At 47.2% G+C, this 23,518-nt stretch overlaps 1 protein-coding gene across 1 annotated transcript in view; it reads left to right on the forward strand.

The window, feature by feature from the left end:
* Positions 1-23,518, forward strand: part of WSCD2 (WSC domain containing 2) — a 55,336-nt gene that overhangs the window by 14,361 nt on the left and 17,457 nt on the right. The window contains exons 2-5 of the mRNA XM_033159294.1: positions 3,249-3,363; positions 8,982-9,166; positions 17,505-17,626; positions 20,916-21,090. Coding sequence (XP_033015185.1) covers positions 3,249-3,363; positions 8,982-9,166; positions 17,505-17,626; positions 20,916-21,090 — 597 coding nt within the window. The remainder of the gene's footprint in view (positions 1-3,248; positions 3,364-8,981; positions 9,167-17,504; positions 17,627-20,915; positions 21,091-23,518) is intronic.

Genomic DNA, 23,518 nt, shown 5'->3' on the forward strand with positions numbered 1-23,518 from the left:
TGTCCTGTGCAATGCCAAATTTTGTTGTGATCCCCGGCCTTTCACCTTACGTTCTAAGTCATCGTTGCAGTGCCCTCTCGGCTCGGCGCTCAGTGCGGGAGAACTGACCTTGCTCCCCTAAACCTGCCTCTGCTTTGCGGGTCCCTTCCAACTCTGTGTCGTTGTTCAGTCGTTCAGTCGTGTCCGACTCTTCGTGACCCCATGGACCAGAGCACGCCAGGCACGCCTATCCTTCACTTCATCTCGCAGTTTGGCCAAACTCATGTTAGTAGCTTCGAGAACACTGTCCAACCATCTCATCCTCTGTCGTCCCCTTCTCCTTGTGCCCTCCATCTTTCCCAACATCAGGGTCTTTTCTAGGGAGTCTTCTCTTCTCATGAGGTGGCCAAAGTACTGGAGCCTCAACTTCAGGATCTGTCCTTCTAGTGAGCACTCAGGGCTGATTTCTTTGAGAATGGATAGGTTTGATCTTCTTGCAGTCCATGGGACTCTCAAGAGTCTCCTCCAGCACCATAATTCAGAAGCATCAATTCTTCGGCGATCAGCCTTCTTGATGGTCCAGCTCTCACTTCCATACATCACTACTGGGAAAACCATAGCTTCAACTATACGGACCTTTGTCGGCAAGGTGATGTCTTTGCTTTTTAAGATGCTGTCTAGGTTTGTCATTGCTTTCCTCCCAAGAAGCAGGCGTCTTCTAATTTCGTGACTGCTGTCACCATCTGCAGTGATCATGGAACCCAAGAAAGTGAAATCTCTCACTGCCTCCATTTCCAACTCTACATTTCTGTGATTCCGAGGCTGGCTCAGTGGGTGATATTTTCACAGCTTCCTGCCTCTGGCAATTTCTGTCCTAATCAGTAAGACTTCAGGTTCCTTGTCAGGCCATATTAATAGGCATGGCTTTAACAGATTACAGAACAGCTGACTGCCCACCTGGCACTTGGAGAGGAATGTCCTCCCCTCTCCCCCCCCCCACCTTAATAGGCGTAAGAAATGGCAGTAGCTACACTTGGCTGAATAAACAGCCTGAGCGATGCGCACTGCCGAAGTTTCTGCCCAACAGGCCCCCGCTGCATTCTTTATTGCATCCGAGGGGGGTGGTGGGAGGGAGATGGCAAAATGAAGCTTTGCTTGAGCTGCTGTTTCAGGGAGCAGAAATTCCAGCCATAGCTTCAAGCCTCCTCGTTGCCACCAACTGCGCTGGACTATAGAGTGAGCCACCCCCCCAGGAAGGGTAGGCAAGCTGTCTTCTCTCTGCACACCAACCAGCCAGGATCATACGGACTCTTGTGGCAAAGCTGGCTTCTGCCTGGTTGTCTCGATAGGGAACTTGAAACCCACCAGGTTCCACCCTGGTTCTGCCTTTTCACTTTAGGCTACTTTACAGATAGCACAGAAAATGTGTATTGTATATCTGGCCAGAGATGCTTTTCAGACTCCCCTGGAAGGTGGTGGACTCTCCTTCACTGGAGGTTTCTAAGCAGAGGTTCGATGGCCATCTGTCATGGATGCTTTAGTTGAGATTCCTGCATTGCAGGGGGGTGGAATACAGTTGTACCTTGGAAGTCGAATGGAATCTGTTCCAGAAGTCCGTTCGACTTCCAAAACATTTGGAAACCAAGGCATGGCTTCCGATTGGCTGCAGGAAGCTGCTGCAGCCAATCAGAAGCCATGGAACCTGCGTCGGACATTTGGGTTCCAAAGAACGTTTGCAAACTGGAACACTCACTTATGGGTTTGACTCGCAAGGTGTTCAGCTTCCAAGGTACGACTGCAGACTATGTCTGGTGTCCCTTCCAACTCTACATTTATACAATTCCATGCTTTAAACCTATAGATCTGCTCAGACAGGGGCAGAGCAAGGGGGCGGGGGGGGCGGTCAACCCCAGGTACCGCCCTGGGGGGGTGACACTCTGGGGCGGTGCGGAAACTTTTAAAAGGCTGCAACGTGCGCTGCAGCCTTAAAACTCGGTGTGGCGCAGCGCCAGTTGGAAGGGGTGCCGGCTGCTCGCACCTGCCATCTTGGGTGGACTGCGCGTGTCCACCCAAGATGGTGGATGTGAGCGGCCGGCACCCCTTCCAACCGGCGCTGCGCTGAGTTTTAAGGCTGCAGCAGGCGAACAGCAGCACAGATGCTATGCTGCTGTTCGCCCGCTGCAGCCTTAAAACTCGGCACGGTGCGGCACCGGCCAGGTGCTGGCCGCTGGCGCCAGCCATCTTGGGTGGACTGCGCATGTCCACACATGTGCAGTCCACCCAGGAGGCTGTGCACGCGTCGTGACGTCAGGGTGCGCGGGCTAGGGAGCGGCGCCCCACCCCCAGGGGAGTGCCCTCGCATTTGCCGCCCCGGGTGGCAAAGCAGCTCTCCACGCTGCTGTGCTCAGAGATGCTGTTTTGTTGTGATTTCGTTGTGCTGCTAGTTCAAAAGAATCCCGTGCCACCTCCTCCCTGCCAAAAGGCAGGAAGGCACCGTATCGTGACCGATGTCTGCTGGTGGGCAAGTTGTACACAACAATGGATAATTTCTTTCCTGAAAGTTGTTCAAGGCTCATTTTTGAGAAAGGAAATACAGAAATCCGGGACACGGCAGCACTGTTAAATGCCTGATCTCTCCCCAGGCGCTGGGACGGTTGTGCTAAGGACCACAATCTCCTCACAATCCCTTTAAGAGCAGCCTCCCCCGTGACTTTCTCGGTAGCAAACGAGAGAGTTCCTACCAAGGAGGCAGCGCTGCCTCTGCGCACAGGCTCCCCGCGTGTCGTGTGTCGCTAAGCGGAATGGATGCAGCAACTCAGGTCATCGTGGCTGAGCGTTAAACTCTGTCTTTTAATGCTCTGAGGGGGCTTAGCAAAAGTGGAAGGCGGCGGCAAAAAAATGGCTGTGAAAGGGGACTTAGTGCTTGTACGACAGGCATCAACTGGCTCTGAATCCCAGTTACTGGAAACCCTGGGAGAGGAGATGACTCTTGTGCTCAGTCCAGCTTGCTGGTTTTGCTTTGGGGCACCTGGTTGGCCGCTGTGAGAACAGGATGCTGGACTCGGTGGGCCACCATTGGCCTGATCCAGCAGGTTCTTCTGATGTGCACGAGGAGGGACCCTGCCCTGATTTCCTCGAATAAAAAAAGGTGACGCATAAAGAATGATTTCGGTTGTTTGTGGTGTCCCTCAACAACGGCCGGTGACACTAGTGAGAAATTAAATTTCAATTAAGAACAGCTCCTTTTAACACCTCTCTCCCTTCCGCAGCAAAATACATCGGCTGCTACGTCGACAACACCCACCGGAGAGCCCTGCGCGGAGTGTCCTTCTTTGACTACAAAAAAATGACATTGTTCCGTTGCCAAGACAACTGCGCCGAACGGTAGGGTGGCGCGAGAGAGCTGGGACTTCATTAATTCCAAGGCATCAAGTGTATTTCTCTCCTGTCAGCTCTGGAGGCTCAACTCTTTCCCCGTGGTTGTTTTTCTTCCTCCCTCACTGCCTCCCAATAATTTCGAAAGATCGATTTCCCCCCCCTCACTGGGAGGGAAAGGCAAGGCCTCATTTGCAATGGAATGGCCTTCTCTCGACAAGACGGGGAGCCTAGAAACTCTGTTTGAGAGGAACCTGCAGCTGCTGTGGAGAGAGAGTAGGGAACCATTTTAAGTCATGGCTTCTTCCCCCAGAGAATTCTGGGAGCTGTGGTTTGTTGAGTTGTCTGGAGGCCCCTGTTCTTCTCGCAGAGCTATGATTCCTGAAGCAAGTCCGTCTCTCCTCCCAGGGAACTCTGGGAATTGTAGCTCTGGGAAGGGAAGAGGGGTCTTCTATCAACTGAAGGAGCAAAGGTTGCAGGCAAGGCTCAGTTGGGTGATAAGTGCCACGATGCCACTTTAAACAGCCACAACATCCCCTAGGGAACCCTGGGAGCTGAGAATTGTTAGCAGGCCCCTGTTCCCCTCAGAGAGCTGTAATTCCCGGAATGGTTTAACAACCAATTCCTCTCCACAGGGAACTCTTGGAATTGTAGTTCTGGGAGGGGAATAGTGGTCTCTTAATAAATATCAGCATCTTTAGCAAATGACAGCTCCTGGGCTTCTCTGGGGGAAGTCATGACTGGTATTCATAGAATCACAGAATCATAGAATTGTAGAGTTGGAAGGGACCCCAAGGGTCATCTAGTCCAACCCCCTGCAATGCAGGATTCTTTTGCCCGACGTGGGGCTCGAACCCACAACCCTGAAATTAAGAGTCTCGTGCTTTACCAGCTGAGCTATCCCAAGTCTAAATGTATGATGGGAACGTGGTCTCTGTGGCCCTTTCACACCAGCTTGGGGTACCAAGAGAGAGTCTGGCCTGTGGCAGAAACATGGTTAGGGTCCGGTTTCCCTAAAATCTCATTTTGCAGAAGCAAAGGAAAAAGATTGATTGGCAAATGGCGAGGGATGAGGGAAGCTGGAGTCCAACGACACCAGGAGTGGCAAAGGACCTGCTTCCTTGGTGTGGAGCAATGTGAGTGAGGATGTAGATGTGGGATTCTGGATTAAAAGAAAACCTCTCTGGAGCCTTTCCTGCCTTGTGTTTCTGGACCAGGAGCTCCCCGCATCACTAGCACCTGCCGGGTCTCTTTTACTTATCGCTTCAATTGCCGAACACACATCATACTGGCTTCCCCAACCTGCCTAGCCTTTAAGTAATGTGTTCGTGTCCCACTCTATGATCTATAAGGCACGCGGAGATTTTTTCTCTCTTTGAAAAGTGATGCTTCCTCCGGCTCGCTTTGAGTAAATCATTTGGCGCCGAGTGCCACGAGGCAACCCAAATTGCTTCTTTGCGCAGAGGGCATCTGTGCGGGTAGAACTGCAACAGGAAGTTGGCCCAATGGACATTTGGCCCAAGACAATTCCATTTCAAATATGAATCAATTATCATCGTGGGTTATTTTCCTTTGCCTTCCTCCAGAGATTTTAGGGCTATCGTACATGGTTTTCTTCTCCCCCACCACACACCCATTTTTATCCTCACAACAACCCAGTGAGGTAGGCCAGGCTGAGGGATGGTGGGTGGGTGGTCTTGGCTCATCGTTTTGTTTTGTGCTAAACTGTTTCACAGACAGGTCTTTGGGGGGGGGTGTCTTAAAGAGTTTTTTAGTTGGGCTCAGTAGGGGAACTGAGAATGACTCAGTTGTGAAAGTCCACCCATCATTTTATTTCCAAAGTTAAAAGCGCCTTACAACATGTGAAAGAAATACATAACTGCAAACGTAACAAAAGTAGTCATGAACAAAACATTTAAAAAGCACACAACCAATTTGAACAATTTCGACGTAAGCCGTAAGATTCAAAATAAAGATACCAAAAATTAACAGCATCCCCGGAACTCCCTAAACAATACCCCAGCCCAAGGTTTTGAGAAAGGACCTGCAGGTGGGGGATCCAGATTGAAACAGCCATGCGGTGGGGGGGGGGAAGGTTTTTAACCCTCCCCCCAAGTTATTTTCCCAGTGAACACAGTCACCCCCAGCTGCTATTTGTGTCCATGACAACGGGAGCTTTCCTTGCAATGCAAATAGCATCTTCAGAGGACCAATTTTCCAGCAGGACTGTAGCGAGGGCACTGGGTGTATAGGGTATCTGGTATCTGTCAGGCATCTGTTGCTGGACCGTGGCACACCACAGGTCAGTCTCCTCCTCTCAGCCTTAATTGGTATAATGGGGCTCTCGGGGATGATGGAGGATGGCAATGAGATGGAGGTCAGTGCACAGGAACCAGAGCAGCAGGACCCGTCACCAGAGGGTCCCTTGTCTCCCCAAACACAGCAGGCTCTGAGGCCTAGGGAGCAGCAGGAGGAGAACTCTAGGAAACTGAGGCAGGCAATGGCCCACAGCCCAGCTCTCTAACTCAGGGGTCCCCCAACTAAGGCCTGCGGGCCAGATAAGGCCTGAGAGACTTGTTTATCCGGCTCGTGGTGATCCCCCCGCCTTCTGCCGCCGCCCGCTCTTACCGGTGCTGTGCTGCATGGCTGTCCACTTCCGGGTCAGAGTAGCACCGGAGATAGCTTGTGCGCATGCGCAAGCTTTATTTTCGGTGCACATCTGGGCTGGAGGAGGGCCGTGCACATGTGCACAAGCTATTTCCGGTGCTCCTCCGACGTGGAAGTGCGCCAGAAATAGCGTGTGCACACGTGTATGGGCGCACGTTTCCCTGCCCTCTGGTCCGCCACGCGATCGGTGCTGGAGACACCAGCCCAAAGCACGGTAACTTTGCTGACCCCTGCTCTAACTGGCCAGGTGTCTTCCTTCCTTTGTACTAGGGATGGGGAATATGTCACTAGGGATGGAATTTTCTCAATAAACTTGATATTGAGGACAGGCCCCACCCCACCCCACCCAAAAAATCCTGTCTTGCTGCTTAATCTCAACAAGAGAATCCCCATCCCGGGCCCCGGTCACTAAAAATACAAACAATTATTGCATATTATCTTCATTATTATACATATAATGCTCTATGCCTATTAGGATCACGGGTTCAGATAGGGTCCTGATTCAATTTGGATCAATACGGACCTGATTTAACCAGATTCAGACCCCAAATCTGTATCAAAATTCAACAAACCCAATCTTCAGTGGTCAGGACCACCTCCGATTACAAGGGAAACATCCCAGTGTGTGCGAGAGAAATTTTGAGGTTGCTCCACGAAACTCAAGAAGATGCAGCGCCGCATTCGGAAGCGTACAATATTTTTGAAAACGAAAAGAAAAGAGGGGAAAGTGGGAAGGAAAAAGAAGGGAGGAAATGAATTTTGTGAGGCAAAGCCCTCCAGGGACCATAGACTGGAGAAGAGAAGGTTAAGAGGTGATATGATAGCCATGTTCAAATATATCAAAGGATGTCATATAGAGGAGGGTGAAAGGTTGTTTTCTGCTGCTCCAGAGAAGCGGACACGGAGCAATGGATTCAAACTACAAGAAAGAAGATTCCACCTAAACATTAGGAAGAACTTCCTGACAGTGAGAGCTGTTCGGCAGTGGAATTTGCTGCCAAGGAGTGTGGTGGAGTCTCCTTCTTTGGAGGTCTTTAAGCGGAGGCTTGACAGCCATCTGTCAGGAATGCTTTGATGGTGTTTCCTGCTTGGCAGGGGGTTGGACTGGATGGCCCTTGTGGTCTCTTCCAACTCTATGATTCTATGACTGTGTTCCCCCATAAAAAGCAGCATTGACACACAACTCCTTGCCAGGGCTAGCCCAGGGCACTTAAGGCAAAACTGAATATAACACCCTGCACAATCTCCTCCTCCACAAGCCCTGCACTGCCACGGCCAGCTCCTGCTGCTGCTGCTGCTGCCCAAGGAGACTGGGGAAGGCCCAGTGCGCTGGCAGAGGATAAAAAGGAGGCTGGAGAAGGGCAGATGGCAGAGGAGGAGGCAGCCCAGAAGTCCAAGAGACAGTGAGCGGCAAGCTTCTCAGATGCTGGATCTGCTGACCCTCCCAGCTACCAGGAGCCTGCTGCCTGGGGCGAAGGCTTCACCAAGCCCCACAGGTGGGCCGGCCCTGCTCCCCACGTATAGAAAGCAGCTCCCAACTTCTGTGTGCAGGCAGCCTTTCCTGCGGTGAGGCAGTTACGGTGGAAGCATCCCTCCTCACCTGATTGCTATCTGCACAAAGATGGCTTAGCGTGTTACAAGAACAGCTGATAAAGCTGTTGGACATGGCTGAGACGGGAACTTTAACGTGCTTAATTAGAGAAAAGTCATTAGTGGCATTTGTTAAGGATTGGACATTTCTTTTTCTATCTTTTAATAAGCTTTATTTAATTTCATGCCTTACAGAGTCAAAAAATTACATAAAAGTTACATAAACAAAACATACATCATACGTCCTATTTACCTTCACTTCCCTTTCCCCCCTTCCCTCACAGATTTCCTCCCCCCCCCTCCGTTGCTTCTCAGCCTTCCCATTACAGCATTTGTATCGTTCCTTGTTCTGTCTGCATGCCCTTATACCTACTTTATTTCTTCTTTTCCCCATTTACTTGAGCCTCTACAACTCTGCCAAAAGATCAGCTTTTTCGATATGTAATTTGATATAATCCTGAAATGACTTCCAATTGCTCTCTCTCTCCATTTCATTTATCCCTTTTAATTCCTCATATTTTGATGCCAAATTGTAATACATCATCATTTTTAGTTGCCAATCCTCTTTATTTGGTACTCTCTCTGATTTCCAATTTTTTTGCTATTAGGAGTCTGGCTGAAACTGTTGCATACATGATTATAGTTCTGTCTTTTACCTGGATATCCCTGCCCAATATTCCTAAAAGGAATGTCTCCGTGTTTTTCTTAAAGGAACACTTAATAATTTTTCTTTAATTCTTTGTATATCATCTCCCAGAACACCTTGATTTCATTACAACACCACCACATATGCATATACGTGCCTATTTCTTTTTTACATCGCCAACACTGGTAAGGATTGGACATTTCTTATGGACTTTTTGCGCGTGAAAGAGAAAATGAACTTGTAATATCTGTATTTGAAGTTCGGGAAAATACTGGCTTATAGCAGATAGAATGGTTGGATCTTAAGGAATGAACATCATATGTAGCTGCAGCAAAGAGAGCCAGAAGTCCTTTTATTTTTCTTCTTCTTTGTTTTGTTTTCTTCCTTTATTTCCCTTTCCCCCCTTGCTTTCTCTTTCTTTAGGTTTCTCCTTTTCTTGTCTTTCCTTCCTTCTGACTTTGTTCTCTTTCAAGACTAAGCAGCTGTTTTATCTCAGCATATTATAAAAAGGAGACACCCTTCACCCGCAAAGTGGCCAATTTCTAGGGGGGGGGGGCTGCACAGCATGAGATTTCGGAAGGTGCCGTTCAGCACCAAGGACAGCTGCACAAACGTTCAGCTTTCGGGTAGCCAAGTCCAGCCACTGAACCTGAACATGGGATGCCGCTACCACCACCAAAGCTCGAAACAAAATGCTCTCCCTCTCTCCCTCTCTCCTTTCCAGGGGTTACCTCTTCGCAGGCCTAGAGTTTGGGGCCGAATGCTATTGTGGCCACAAGATCCAAGCGGCAAACGTCAGTGATTCTGAATGCAACATGGAGTGTAAGGGAGAAAAGAGCAACATCTGTGGTGGGGTGAACCGACTCTCAATCTACCGCCTGGAGTTGGCCCAAGAGTCTGCAAGGAGGTGTAAGTATTGACTCATTTGGGGTTGAGAACTAGGGCAGCCCAAGGGAGCAGAGCCTGGGGCTCATGGCACTGAGATCAAGGGGTCCTAATGGCTCAAGGGAAGTAACTCTGATCCTGTTGGCTATTAGGGATGTGCAGGGCCAGTGTGGTGTAGTGGTTAAGAGTGGTAGACTCGTAATCTGGGGAACTGGGTTCGCGTCTCCACTCCTCCACATGCAGCTGCTGGGTGACCTTGGGCTAGTCACGCTTCTGTGAAGTCTCTCAGCCCCACTCACCTCACAGAGTGTTTGTTGTGGGGGAGGAAGGGAAAGGAGAATGTTAGCCGCTTTGAGACTCCTTCGGGTAGTGATATAGCGGGATATCAAATCCAAACTCTTCTTCTTCTTCTTCTGCGTCTTCTTCTTCTTCTTCTTCTTCTTCTTCTTCTTCTTCTTCTTCTTCTTCTTCTTCTTCTTCTTCTTCTTCTTCTGTGTGTCTTGCACAGGGGTCAGCAAACTTTTTCAGCAGGGGGCCGGTCCACTGTCCCTCAGACCTTGTGGGGGGGGGCGGACTATATTTTGAAAAAAAAAATGAATGAATTCCTATGCCCTACAAATAACCCAGAGATACATTTTAAATAAAATGACACATTCTACTCATGTAAAAACACGCTGATTCCCGGACTGTCCGTGGGCCGGATTTAGAAGGCGATTGGGCTGCATCCAGACCCCTGGTCTTGCAGAACACTAGACCCTCCACTCTTTACCCTCACTACAGCTGCAGCTGCTCCATACCCTCTGGTAATTTTACTAGGCTGTTTTTTAAAAAAAGGTAAAGGACCCCTGGATGGTTAAGTCCAGTCAAAGGCGACTATGGGGTTGCGGTGCTCATCTTGCTTTCAGGCCGTGTTTGACCACAGGCAGCTTTCCGGGTCATATGTGGCCAGCAGGACTAAACCAACGGAACACCGTGACGGAAGCCAGAGTGCATGGAAACGCCATTTACCTTCCTGCCCCAGCCGTACCTATTTATCTACTTGCACTGGTGTGCTTTCGAACTGCTAGGTTGGCAGGAGCTGGGGCAGAGCAACGGGAGCTCAACCCGCCACTGGGATTCAAACCACCGACCTTCTGATCAGCAAGCCCAAGCGCGTCATTGTTTTAGACCACAGCACCACCCGTGTCCCTTACCTTACCGTTCCTAGGCTGTAGTTAAACTATGGAAGTCGCTCCCCCAGGAGTGCATAGAGATGGCTCTATGCTCTGCCTCCATGGTTGGAGACAGTAAAGCTTCTGATTACCAGTTGCTGTAAATCATAGGCAAGAAGAGAGCTGTTGTGCTTGGGTACTGCTTGCTAGTTTCCTACATGCACCAGGCTGGCCATGGTGGGAACAGGATGCTAGACTTCATGGGCCGTTGGCCTGATCCATCTGGCTCTGTTTTCTTCTTTTCGCAAGGACTAGAAAGCTTGGGTTTCAAAACCAAAAACTGACGTTCTTTGGATGCTGCGCCATGATCTCAAATCCTACGCTTGAGGTGCATTTGTGAACACTGGCGATCTGCAGCCTTGGATAGTCGGGATTGGAAAACATGAAGGTGTTTGTGGGAGGGAAGGAATCCCTCACAGAGCACTCTCAGCCGACCAATTGAGTGCAATGCAGGGAAAGGAAGGTCTAGGTGCTTGAGCTGCCTTAATGAGTTTCAAATGGGCTTTTGATCTCTTCCCTGCTCTCAAAGGCTTTTCTGCATCTTGCCTCTAATTTTGCATTCATTGCGTTCCTCCCTGTCTTCTGTAGTTAAGAAGGTGGGCCGGGTGGCTCATTAGCTGGTGCTTAAATGTCAAAGGCAGAGAGGAGAATCCAGGCAGGCACGGGAAGGGAAGAGATTATGGGGCAACCTTGGTGGGCCATGGGGCAGCGGGATCAAGTTGGCAACCTACAGGAGGAAGCACGATTGTCCATAGCAAGCCTGCGAAGGAAAAGGCCAAAAGGTGTTTTCGCAGTGCCCTTCCTGCTTCCTATGCGCCAGGGGATGGATGCCTCTCCCAACACAGCAGAGAGAGAGAGAGAGAGAGAGACAGAACTACCATATTTTCCAGCGTATAAGACGACTGGGCGTATAAGACGACTGGGCGTATAAGACGACCCCCAACTTTTCCAGTTAAAATATAGAGTTTGAGATATACTGTATATACTTGAGTATAAGCCTAGTTTTTCAGCACATTTTTTGTGCTGAAAAAGCTGCCCTCGGCTTATACTTGAGTGAGGCGGGCGGTGGGGGCAGTGAGAAAGAAGCCCTTTCTCTCCGCTCGTGCCGCCACCCGCTCTCCCCAGTTAACCATTCCTTAAGAAGCGTACAAGAACGGCGGTTCTTTACTCTCCCCAGGCAGCTTGTTCCATTCCTGAACTGCTCGCATAAATGCAAACTTGGCAAAGGAGGAAGAGGAAGGAGCAGGCCAAAGGGCTGCTTTCGGGCTGCTCGTTCCTCCTCCTCCTCCACAGCGGCAAAGGTGAACTGGCTTATACTCGAGTCAATAAGCTTTCCCAGGTTTTTGTAGGAAAATTAGGTGCCTCGGTTTATATTCGGGTCGGCTTATACTCGGGTATATACGGTACTCGACCGCAGATTCTCCACCCGGCATATAAGACGACCCCTGACTTTTGAGAAGATTTACCTGGATTAAAAAGTAGTCTTATACGCCAGAATATACAGTAATCAGAAAATGATGGGGGAATGGTATTTTCTGCATTCCCCTTCAGTTGAAAGAGGAACCTGGCTCTCACCCGCAGTTTGCCTGGCAGTCTGGCACTCACTTCCCCATGGAATATGAGAGCAGGCAAAGGCACTGGGTGCACAGAGCACTCCGGCTGCCATGATCCTCTGATCCCATTCTTGGAAGCACAGATGATCCTGCTAATTGGGTTTTTTTTAAACTGGAGTAAACTACAGGCACGTGCTAGAGGTGACGAGACGAGAAACTGTGAAAACGAACCCAGCTACAAGGATTTAAAAGGTTTGGATTGAGAGGGGATTTCATTCGGTGAAAGAGACGGTGCAGTTTTTCTCTACGTTTATGATATGGCAAGCCTCCCTGGAATGCAATATACACGTACAAGTGAGAAAGGAAGAATTTGGAATTTAACAAAACTGGAACTGCTTGCGTGAAAGAAAGGAACTGAGAGGGAAGGGTGGGGGAACGCTGTGCTTTGAAAATATGCAGCAAAGTCCTCCCAAACCTCTGTTATTCATAAAGGAATGTGTTTGAGGTAAGGACAATTGGCCAAAATGAGTGGCAGGGAAGAAAGGAGTCTACCAGCTGCGGGAATAGAAGCTTTCAGATTAACTATTTGCAGTCTGGATTCAGACCATTCTTCCTAAGCTGGAAAAATGGCGAAGATGGCTTGCTTACTGGAAGCCAAATCACGGGATGAAGTGATGCAGTGACTTTTGGAAACTGTGAGATAACCGCTTCTCCCGAAGTGTGACGGGAACCATCAAAAGTTGTAGGAAGGAAGGATAAAACACCATATATGGATGGGAAAACATCATGGGGGGGGGGGGGAAACTTGTCATGTGCAGGAAAGAATAAAGATTACAGAGTTCCTCACTTGAAACTTTATAAATTACCTAATATAACGACACGAATGAAACCACAGCTGTCATATAAGGGATTATTATATCTGAATGGAATGCAATGGAAATTATTAAGATTTTGGAATGCAGAAAAAAATGTAGAAGAATGAAGCCAGCAAATCTAGCAGCAAATCTTTGCAGCGTTTTGCAGCAAAAAGCCCCTGCGGTTTGATCTCTGACAGTGGTGGTAGTTCTGGGGATCATTCTGACTTTGCGTGATTTTTGCCTTTAAGTGCAACCCCCGGAAAGGCATACATAAGTTGCAGTCCTACTGTACAGTTTTTACATGTGGCCAGGATGAAACCAAGAAGTTAACCCTAGCATGTGTTAGCACATGCCGTAACTGGGTTACAAGGGTTGTTGCTGGAGGAATAAGTTGCCTTTCTATCTATCGACAACCCCACACCCCCACTGGTTCAGGTAACCAACAACAAGTGTTCTTGTGTTACTCCCAACACACCCACACACCCACACCCACACACACCAGTGCTTTTCAAATTCAGAAGTCAAAAGAGGAGCCCATTGGGTGTAACCTTAGTCACTGTTAACAATTGGTGGCCAGTGGCCATGTGAGATTAATTTTAGCTTTTGATTTGTGCAGAGTTCGTGAGAACTGTAGAATTCCCTCGAGAGAGAAAGAGAGCTAAAGAGGGAGAGATCAATAGTTGAGAGCTGTGGTTTGGCATAAAAGCAGAGAAACAGGAGCCACGGCAGCTTGCTTAGAAATATTCCGGATGTTGGTGACAGATGCAATTTTCCAAATGACAGGAATAAGAGTTCCTGTTGGCTTCATGGCTTATAGTGCTGTTAAAGAACTTGGACAAATAAATTGGAAGGGGGGGTGTCAATTTTTTCTTCATTATATTTATTTGATTTCTATACTAAAATTAACATTGCTTAAAGTATAAATGTAAATTAAATCCCCCATTAATAATAATGACGATGATGATAATTTTATTGTTTATACCCCACCCATCTGGCTGGGTTTCCCCAGCAAAATATAAAAAATAATAAAATTTCAGACATTAAAAACTTCCCTGAACAGGGTTGCCTTCAGATGTTTTTCTAATAGTTGTGTAATTCTTTATCTCCCTGACATCTGATGGGCGGGCGTTCCACAGGGCAGGTGCCACCACCGAGAAGGCCCTCTGCCTGGTTCCTTGCAACCTCACTTCTCTCAGGGAGGGAACCGCCAGAAGGCCCTCAGCGCTGGACCTCAGTGTCCGGGCTGAACGGTGGGGGTGGAGACGCTCCTTCAGGTATACTGGGCCGAGGCCGTTTAGGGCTTTAAAGGTCAGCACCAACACTTTGAATTGTGCTCAGAAAAGTACTGGGAGCCAATGAAGATTGTCAGGGATCTGCCCTCCATGGCGCTATCTGGAGTCCTAGTGTTCTGGGCACCACAATCTAAGAAGGATGTTGACAAGCTGGGGAGTGTGCAGAGGCGGGCAACCAAGATGATCAAGGGACTGGAAACCAAGCCTTATGAGGAATGGTTGAAGGAGATGGGCATGTTTAGCCTGGAAAAGAGGAGGCGAAGAGAAGATACTGCTGTGTCTTGGGTAATACACAACAGATATCATTGCCACCTTCAAATCTCTGAAAAGCTGTCACATGGAAGTTGAAGCAAAGTTGTTTTCTGCTTCTCAGGAGGGGAGAAGCCCACTTCTGCATCGCAACGGAGGTGGATTTGCGGGTGTCACGACCCGATCACGCGGGTGGGGGTTGAGCTCAGCCCCTGTGCGATTGATAGAATATCCCCACGCCTCCCGCAGGCCGACCAATCCAGTCGGCCTGGGGGCGTGTCTTAGTTCCTTTAAACTAGAGACGGGCGGGAAACTCGCCCTCTTTGTCCTGCTTCCCTCCCTTTAGATTTAGCTTTGACCTTGCTATGGGCTTCGGTTGGTTGCCTTGGTTGGCCAGGGGCCTGGTAGGACTTTTTCCCAATTTGACAAGCCAATGGGTTTTTTCACCTACCTTGTAGCAATCATCACAACTCTTGGTTTGGCAGTTAGTTGTGGCCTTTACGCCCATTAAAATTTACACAATGCATCTGTGTCATTATTTCCATGGGGAGGGGAGGGACATTGCCACGCAACCCAAACAAATGGAATAAAATTACAAGAAAGGAGATTTCAACTGGACATTAGGAAGAACATTCTGAGTGTTGGAGCTGTTCGACAGAACAGACCCCCTAGGAATGTTGCGGATTCTCAGTTGTTAAATTTTTCTTTTTTTAACGGAGTTTGGATGGCCACCTGTAAATAATCCTTTAGCTGTGATTCCTGCATCGCAGGGGGCTGGATTAGATTACCTTTGGGGGTCCCTTCCAACTCTACGATTCTATGTTTTCATGTGGCGACTGAACCTAGGCCCCCAAATGGGTTAAGCCATGCCAAAGGAATGTTTCAAGCCACCAACTTGTTTCAAAATGACTCCTGGCATCCAAACATCGATTATGACTGCCGTCCCCACCTTGGGAAGCTTTGTGCTAAGTTTGGCAATGATAACTTGAGAGGCAGCCAAACCTAAAGAGAACAGATGGACAAAACGCTTTCCAAAAATTTATAATAGATAATACTAATTTTTCTTTCACATTTCTCTCTCCCTCCCCCCCCCCCCATCGCCTAATAGCAGGGCATGCCTGGAGCTGCCCAGGATTTTTTAGAAACTAAAAAATATTGTGTTTTTTAAGTGGATAGTGTAATTTGTGAGTTCCACCACACCAAAAATGGGGTAAAGTCATGTCAAAGCCACATTTCGGGCTGCTCCTTAACTTAAAGAAAACAAAAGAGATTATTGTGGACTTTAGGAAATGTAAATTGAATATTCAGTCACAAAGCCTGCCATCTCACCTCAGGAACCATTGTGCAAAGTTTGGTGACAATATCGCAAGAGGTGGCGAAGCCTATGTCAAAAAAATGGATGAAGTCACATCGGAGTCATGTTTTGGTCCACCATTTTGATTCAATATGTCAGCCAGTGTCCAAACAGCAACAGAAAGTACTGACTTGTAATCTGGTGAACCGGGTTCGCTTCCCCGCTCCTCCACATGCAGCTGCTGGGTGACCTTGGGCTAGACACACTTCTTTGAATTCTCTCAGCCCCACTCACCCCACAGAGTGTTTGTTGTGGGGGAGAAAGGGAAAGGAGAATGTTAGCCGCTTTGAGACTCCTTCGGGTAGTGATAAAGCGGGATATCAAATCCAAACTCTTCTTCTTCTTCTTCTTCTTCTTCTTCTTCTTCTTCTTCTTCTTCTTCTGCCCCTCCTCATCAACCCTCATACTAAAGTTTGGAGATGATATCTCAAGATATATAGGACGCAGAGAAACTGCTTTCCAAAATCTATAGCAGAATCAAAATAAAAATGACTCAATGAATTAGATCCACATTTCATTTTCTTTAATTCATCTAACCCTTCTTCAGTTGATCCTATTTCCCCTTTTAAAAGATCAAACCATTTTATATGGAGTTGGAACTGTTCTACCAGATTCCTGGCTATTTTAAAAATCACCAAATAGATGCCGGTGTGCCAAAAACTATTTGACAAACTTTACAGAACCAATATGCTAGATTTGTGAGCTTCTTCTTCTTCTTCTTCTTCTTCTTCTTCTTCTTCTTCTTCTTCTTCTTCTTCTTCTTCTTCTTAATGGTGTCAGTTTTCAACATATTTGTACATTTTAAAAGACCATAAAAATGGTAATTGATCAGTGGATCAATAAATCCTAGGTAATTAAATAAAAAGAAAAGAAACAGAAATTAACCTAGGGTGCAATCCTTTGGTGCCTGCTTACATCCTAGTAACCCATAAGATTTTCCACATCTCCCTCTAAAGATGTGCAGTGACCCAAACATTCACCTTGTAGCTGCATTTGCAGCATCTAAATGAAGCCTAATCTGTTTTGGATCTGCCCTGTCATTCCAGTTCGAGTCGTCATTCGGGTTAAATCTGCAAAGAGGACTGTGCAAATATTATTTCAGGAAGCCTTGATAGAGTTGGTTTGGTTAACTCATGAAGCAGTGACTTGGTTTGTAACTCCTAAAGAAAGGCAGTCCAGATGTTTTGGACCACGACTCCCATCAGCCAGGGAGGATGGGAGTTGTAGTTCAGCAACATCTGGAAGGCGGCACATTGACTACTCCTGCCCAGCACTGGCACATGGGCACCATAGTCCTGTTTGGGCTGGAAGAAATGGGGAGTGCCAGGAGGTATTCTGAAACACAGGGCTAGAGGTTGTCCACCTATGGTCCACAAGGGGGTGGGTGGGGAACTCTGTCAGGGAGGAAAAGGTTGGCTTTATCACATGATCTCCTAGTTGGTTTCAAATGTATTTTTTGTATGTGGTGGTGGTGGGTGTGGGGCCCGATGCTTGAGAAACACGATTTCGAAGTCCCCCAAGAGCCTTGCTGGATCAGGCCCATGGCTTTTCTCCAGCCAGAGCTCAGCTCCAGCACCTCTGAGATGGGTACCATTGCCATTATAAGAGAACAAAAAGGAGGCGTTTCTGGTGAGTTCCAGCACCTCTTTTCCTAGAAATGATGATCTGGGCTGAGCTAGGTGATCTGGCTCAGAAATCCTAGAAATCCTGTTCAAACGCTCAATTTCAAAGGACGCTTGCCAGCACAGTTTGGGAATCCTGCAGGATCAGCTGTGCCTTTGACTTTGGGAGCTCAGCAATTAACTGCTTCCTTTCCCCCACTGTCTTCTTCTCCTCTCCCGGTTAGACGGCAGCGCCATATTCCGCGGATGCTTCCGCCGGCCGGATAACATCTCCTTGGCTTTGCCGGTGAGCAGGGTCATGAGAAACATGTCTGTGGACCAGTGCGTTGACTTCTGCACGGGAAAGGTAAGCTAGCCAAGAGAAGAAGCTTGGGTCCTAAGCTTGGGTCACAAACCCTCCAATGTGACCCAGATAATAGAGGGAGACTGCCATGGATTGACTGCATGCAGAGGAGCGAGCCACCAGCTTGGGAACCCCCAAGGGGAGAAGACTCAGAGCCAGAGGGATGAGAATGCATGGTCAAAGGGAAAATAAATAATAGAAACCGTGAGAGTGATCAGGAGAGAGCAAATCCTATTGAACTCAGTGGGATTTAGCTCTGAGTAAAAATGCTTAGGATGGCCGTGTAAGGCTGCCCAGTCTTGACCCAGTTACTTGGGAGCAAGCACCACTGAATACAGTGGCACTTCCTTCTGAGTAGACATTTACAACAAAGGAATCAACACTCCCCGCGTTTCCCAAGAAACTGCTGGCTGTGGAAGCACGGCAGTTGAAAATTTAAAGCAGATTGGTGACCTTTTCCTTCAAAATTATATCAAGAGCTTCACAGTTTCCTTCATTTTGGTGCAGGTATTTCCACCGCCGGCCCCCAGTAGAAACAGGACTCAGTTTTTGCATCTACACATACCACTTTTGATTGTTCTCCAAGAAAACCGGAGAAAAGAGGCAGCTTTTGCAATCCCAGGACTGTCCCTGGCAAATCGGGACACTTGGAGAGTATGAGCTTCGTGGCCAAATGGGGATTTGAACCCTGGTCTCCCACATCCCACCATGGACTATCTCTGCTTTCTTACGGCACACAGTTTGGGCCTTGCCCCTGCTGTTGTCAGCCAGCTCTCTGAGGCGGCAACACAAACTCATTGTGGCATGCCCTTTGATTAACCCAGCCTTCCTGCCTTCCTGGGTATTAAATTGCCTGTCAGGCCTCACCACGTCCTTCATAACTCTGTGCTTTAAGGCTCAAATGAGGGCACGGATGTCGTACTCCATGGGCTTTTAAGCGGCCTTCGTCCAGGTGACAAACTCGCGCATTATCCAACTGCCACTGGGCCGTGATTTTGAAAGGGGTGCCATAAGCCTGGCTGTATAAACTCTTGACTGTAGTAAATAACTCCCTGGAGGCAAGGGCAATTTCCACACCGCTGCTTTGGGAAGGGAGAGATGAGGATGTCCCCCAACTCGGTTGCGCAGAAGTGGGGAGAGAAATTTGGTTTGCGGTTGCAATGCAACCCTGCCTGGTCCACATTTGTGAGGAAAAAACACATCGACTCAACTGCGCCTTCGAAATCTGCACTTCCGCAAATGTTTGCAACGCGTTGCCCAGCCAACGGATGTGTGCAAAGAAGGGAGATGGGGGTACACAAAAAGTGTACGTTTGTGGAAAATTACTTCCAAAAATGCATTACTTATAGGGGGATGGCTTTCAAAAATACATCTATTAGGGGAAATTGGGTGCAAAAAAAATTCAGATATCCAGAGGGAATGTGCAGGGTTGCAACCCTGTGAAATATACATATAATTTATTTTTTCATAAAATTTATATACCTATTGATTGTTTTAAAAAAAAACAACCAAATGGCTTACAAAAGGAAGAAAACTAACAGTTAAAAGCCACTATTTCTAAGAAGATAATTAAAATGAATGATAATCTAAAAACAGATCCAAACACCTATAAGCATTCCACATATCCAAGTAGGCTGGTCTAAACTGAAATGTTTTTATCAGGCGCTGAAAAAGAGTAGTTGCCGATCTCTAAACAGGGGTATTATATGGTCTCGCTCATGTCAGAAATTGTATCACAGCATTCTGCAGCCTCAGTTCAGTTGCAGGGGAAGCCCCACAGAGAATGCATTGGTAGGCATGTCTTAGAGCAGCAGATGGAAAGGGCCCCGAGATCAGGGGTCGGCAAGGTTTACCGGCCATGGGCTGGATCACTCCCATGGAGATCGTCTGTGGGCCGGTCTGGTTGCAGCGAGATGCTGGAAATTGCTTCTGTGCATGCCCAGATGCCGAAAATCTCGCCCGCACAGAAGTAATTTTTGGCTTCTGGACATGCGCAGACGCGATTTCCTGTATCTGCGAATGGGGGGGGGGGACTCACCGAGTGGGTGGCTCGGTTCAGGGGCAGCTCGTGGGCTGCTAAAATGGTCTTCATGTGCCGCATCCGGCCCATGGGCCGCACGTTGCCGACCCCTGTCCTAAATTCCATTTTTTCATATTTTATTTTCAATTTTCATTAACTTAACAATTTAACGTCCAAATTACTTACTTATTCATTCCTTCTAGACTTCACCCCCACCCCACACCTGGTTTCCAATTTCTCCCCTTTATTACCTTACACGTCTTTAGTTTTCCATTCAGTTACAACCCCATTGATAACCCTAACCCACATTACTTCATAGATGCTATGTCAACCCTGCTAATGTTTTTAAGTCTTTACAGTGGACCTTAAGATATTCTATAAATTCAGTCCAGTCTTGTATGAACTTTTTTTTCCATCTTGGTCCCGGATTTTCACGGTCGTCTTTGCCATTTCAGCATAGTCTACCATCTTTTTTTTTTAATTCTCTCTTTATTATTTAAAAACACACAAAAACACACAAAATAAACCTATACATCACATATATCAACTTCTTCAAATTTAAATATTTACATACATCCACCTTTACACACACGCCTTCTCGTACCTCCAATTATCCTCATTGTATTTTGTAGAGTTGTATTTGTATAGCGTACAGTTATAATTTCTTTTTATATTTCATTTTTTCCATCCTTAAATTTCTAATTACTTATTTGAGGGTTCAGTCTACATCTGCCACTAGGATTCCATTTATGCCATTATTCCTTAAATATTCTTTAAATATCCTCCATTCTTTCCATACTTCTTGGGTCATTTGTCTTCTTATTTTACCCATTGTTTTGGCTAGTTGCAAGTATTCTAACATTAGGTTTTGCCAGTCTGCTATGGTTGGTGCAACTTTATTTTTCCAATTTCTTGCCACTAGCATTCTCGCTGCTGTTAAACCATACATACACAATACTCTTTCTGTTTTTTTGATCTCCTCTGGTAAAATACTTAACAGGAACATTTCTGGCCTCTTTTTGAATGTACATTTTATCAATAGCATAGTTTACCATCTTAGTTATCCATTCCTCCTTCGTTGGTACTTCCTCTTCTTTGCTGTGGCCTTCCAGAGGGACTACAACTTCCATCATCCTGAACCACTGCCCATTCTGGGGGGTTGGACTAGATGACCCCCCGGGGACCCTTCCAACTCTACGGTTCTGTGACTCTAACTGCACTCCTTCTCAAAGGCATCGCACAAAAATTATTCTCCCCTGTTGCTTCCACCAGGAATACCCACTCGCGGCGCTGGCTGCCACCGCCTGCCACTGCGGCTTCCCTACAACCCTCTTTACGTTGCACGAGAGGGAAGACGAGCAGCTCTGCTCCCAGAAATGCAGCGGCGAGGAATTCGAGAGCTGCGGCACCTCCAAGTATTTCATCGTTTATCAGACTCAAGTTCAAGGTAGAAAGGGGTGGGCGGGCTGCTTTGTATTTGCAGGAAGAAGGTCCCATTCTCAACCCATCTGGATCCTTAGAGAGTCATTGCTGGTGTAGATCAGTGTTCTTCAGCCGGCAATGGGACTACGATGCCCATCATCCCTGACAATTGACTAAGCTGACTGAGGATGATGGGACTTGTAGTCCATCTGGGGAACCGAGGTTGAAGAACTCTTGTGTACAGGGGTACCTTGGTTTGCATACGTTTTGGATTACGAACACGTCAAACCCTTAACTACAAAAAATATTATTGTAATTATGGTAGTTAGAGTATGTATGGGATTTATGATCATGTAAGCAATGGTAGATAAAAGAAGTATAATATTAAGTATAATACTAAGAAAGTATAATGTGGAAGGTCTGAGGGAAGCCGTGGCTATGTTAGCCAAAACTGGAAAATGTATACGAGTGTTTGTTTGATTTTTTGTGTAGTATAGTATAAAATAATAAAAATTATTGATTAAAAAAAAAAAAAACACGTCAAACCCTGAGGTGCATGTCCTGGTTTGCAACCTTTTTTTGGGGGGGGGGATTACAACCCATTTTCTCCCCCGGATTACGAACCATTATTTTTTTTTGGAGGCCCCATTGGCGAAAGCGTGCCTTGGGTTACAACCTGTTTTTGTTTTACAAACGGACCTCCAGAACGGATTATGGTTGCAAACCAAGGTAGCACTGTATATGATATTGTTACAAAAGTTGGGGGTCACCCCCAGTCTCTGCTGAGCAGTAGCAGGATTCTAGGGGGTTCCCAGCACTCACCCAGGGTCTCTGGAGCCAGTGTAGTGTAGTGGTTAAGAGCAGTGGACTTGTAATCTGGTGAACTGGGTTCGATTCCCCGCTCTTCCACATGCAGCTGCTGGGTGACCTTGGGCTAGTCACACTTCTCTCAGCCCCACTCACCTCACAGAGTGTTTGTTGTGGGGGAGGAAGGGAAAGGAGATTGTTAGCCACTTTGAGACTCCTTAGGGTAGTGATAAAGCAGGATATCAAATCCAAACTCCTCCTCTTCTTCTTCTTCTTCTTCTTCTTCTTCTTCTTCTTCTTCTTCTTCTTCTTCTTCTCTGTTCCTTTGGAGAATTGAGACAAGGCGGAGACTGCATAGCTTTAAGAAATGTGATTTATTCGCATATTTACACCTGAGTTTGGAGGAAGGGAGTCCAGGACTTACAGCAGAGCTTTCCAAACCTTGTGTCGCGACACAAAAGTATGTCGGCTGCAGTGCCTTCCAACCAGTGCCTTTTTCAGGGGGCACTCAAGGGTACACAGTACCAGTGCCTCTTCTTTGGGGGGGGGGGTTTAAAAACTTGCTGTAACAAACTTCATGGTGAGCACCTATTTTACTAGAAAAAAGCACTGTTTCCAACTCTACAATTCTATGTGGTTACAGGAGTTGCAGTGTCTCTAATCACCACAGAGAACTTCCAAATCTGCATTCAATTATTTTATTTTATTTTATTTTTTAAAAAACCTCATCCTTTTATTTCTTTTAATTACCAAAGATATAAATTTTGCTTTGGAATGAAACAGTAATTAGTTCCGGCTTCCATCAGATGGATAGCTCCGTTGGTTAGATGCAGGAAACTGCTGTTTGACTTTTGCAAGAAGCGGTTGCCCGCTTCCTTTCTCCATTTCCCTCTCGTTCCCTTCTTGCTCTATTAACTCAGTTCCCTCTCTGGACTTGTTCATGCATTGCATTTCTATGTGTTGCATTCAGACCAATCTCCTTTTGGCTCTGTTGAAATGGACGTAAGACGTTCACAATGGCCTTGAGTGCTGTGGATTTCAGGGGGAACAAAGTTCCAATAACTCAGGCAGCAAATCCTATGCATACTGTTACTTGCACCCCAGTATGTATGTATGTATGTATGTATGTATGTATGTATACCCCGCCCATGTGGCTGGGTTTCCCCAGCCACTCTGGGCGGCTCCCAACAGAATATTAAAAACACGATAAAACATCAAACATTAGAAACATCCCCAAACAGGGCTGCCTTCAGATGTCTTCTAAAAGTCAGATAGTTGTTTATTTCCTTGACATCTGATGGGAGGGCGTTCCACAGGGCGGGCGCCACTACTGAGAAGGCCCTCTGCCTGGTTCCCTGTAACCTCACTTCTCACAGGGAGGGAACCGCCAGAAGGCCCTCAGAGCTGGACCTCAGTGTCTGGGCTGAACAGTGGGAGTGGAGATGCTCCTTCAGGTATACAGAGCCGAGGCCTTTTAGGGCCTCAAAGGTCAGCACCAACACTTTGAATTGTGCTCGGAAACGTACTGGGAGCCAATGTAGGTCTTTCAGGACTGCCGCATTCTGGATTAATTGTGGTTTCCTGGTCATTTTCAAAGGTAGCTCCACATAGAGAACATTGCAGTAGTCTCTCCATCGGCCTTCATT

The sequence above is a fragment of the Lacerta agilis genome, chromosome 8, assembly GCF_009819535.1.
Source record: "Lacerta agilis isolate rLacAgi1 chromosome 8, rLacAgi1.pri, whole genome shotgun sequence".
Classification (NCBI taxonomy): domain Eukaryota; kingdom Metazoa; phylum Chordata; class Lepidosauria; order Squamata; family Lacertidae; genus Lacerta; species Lacerta agilis.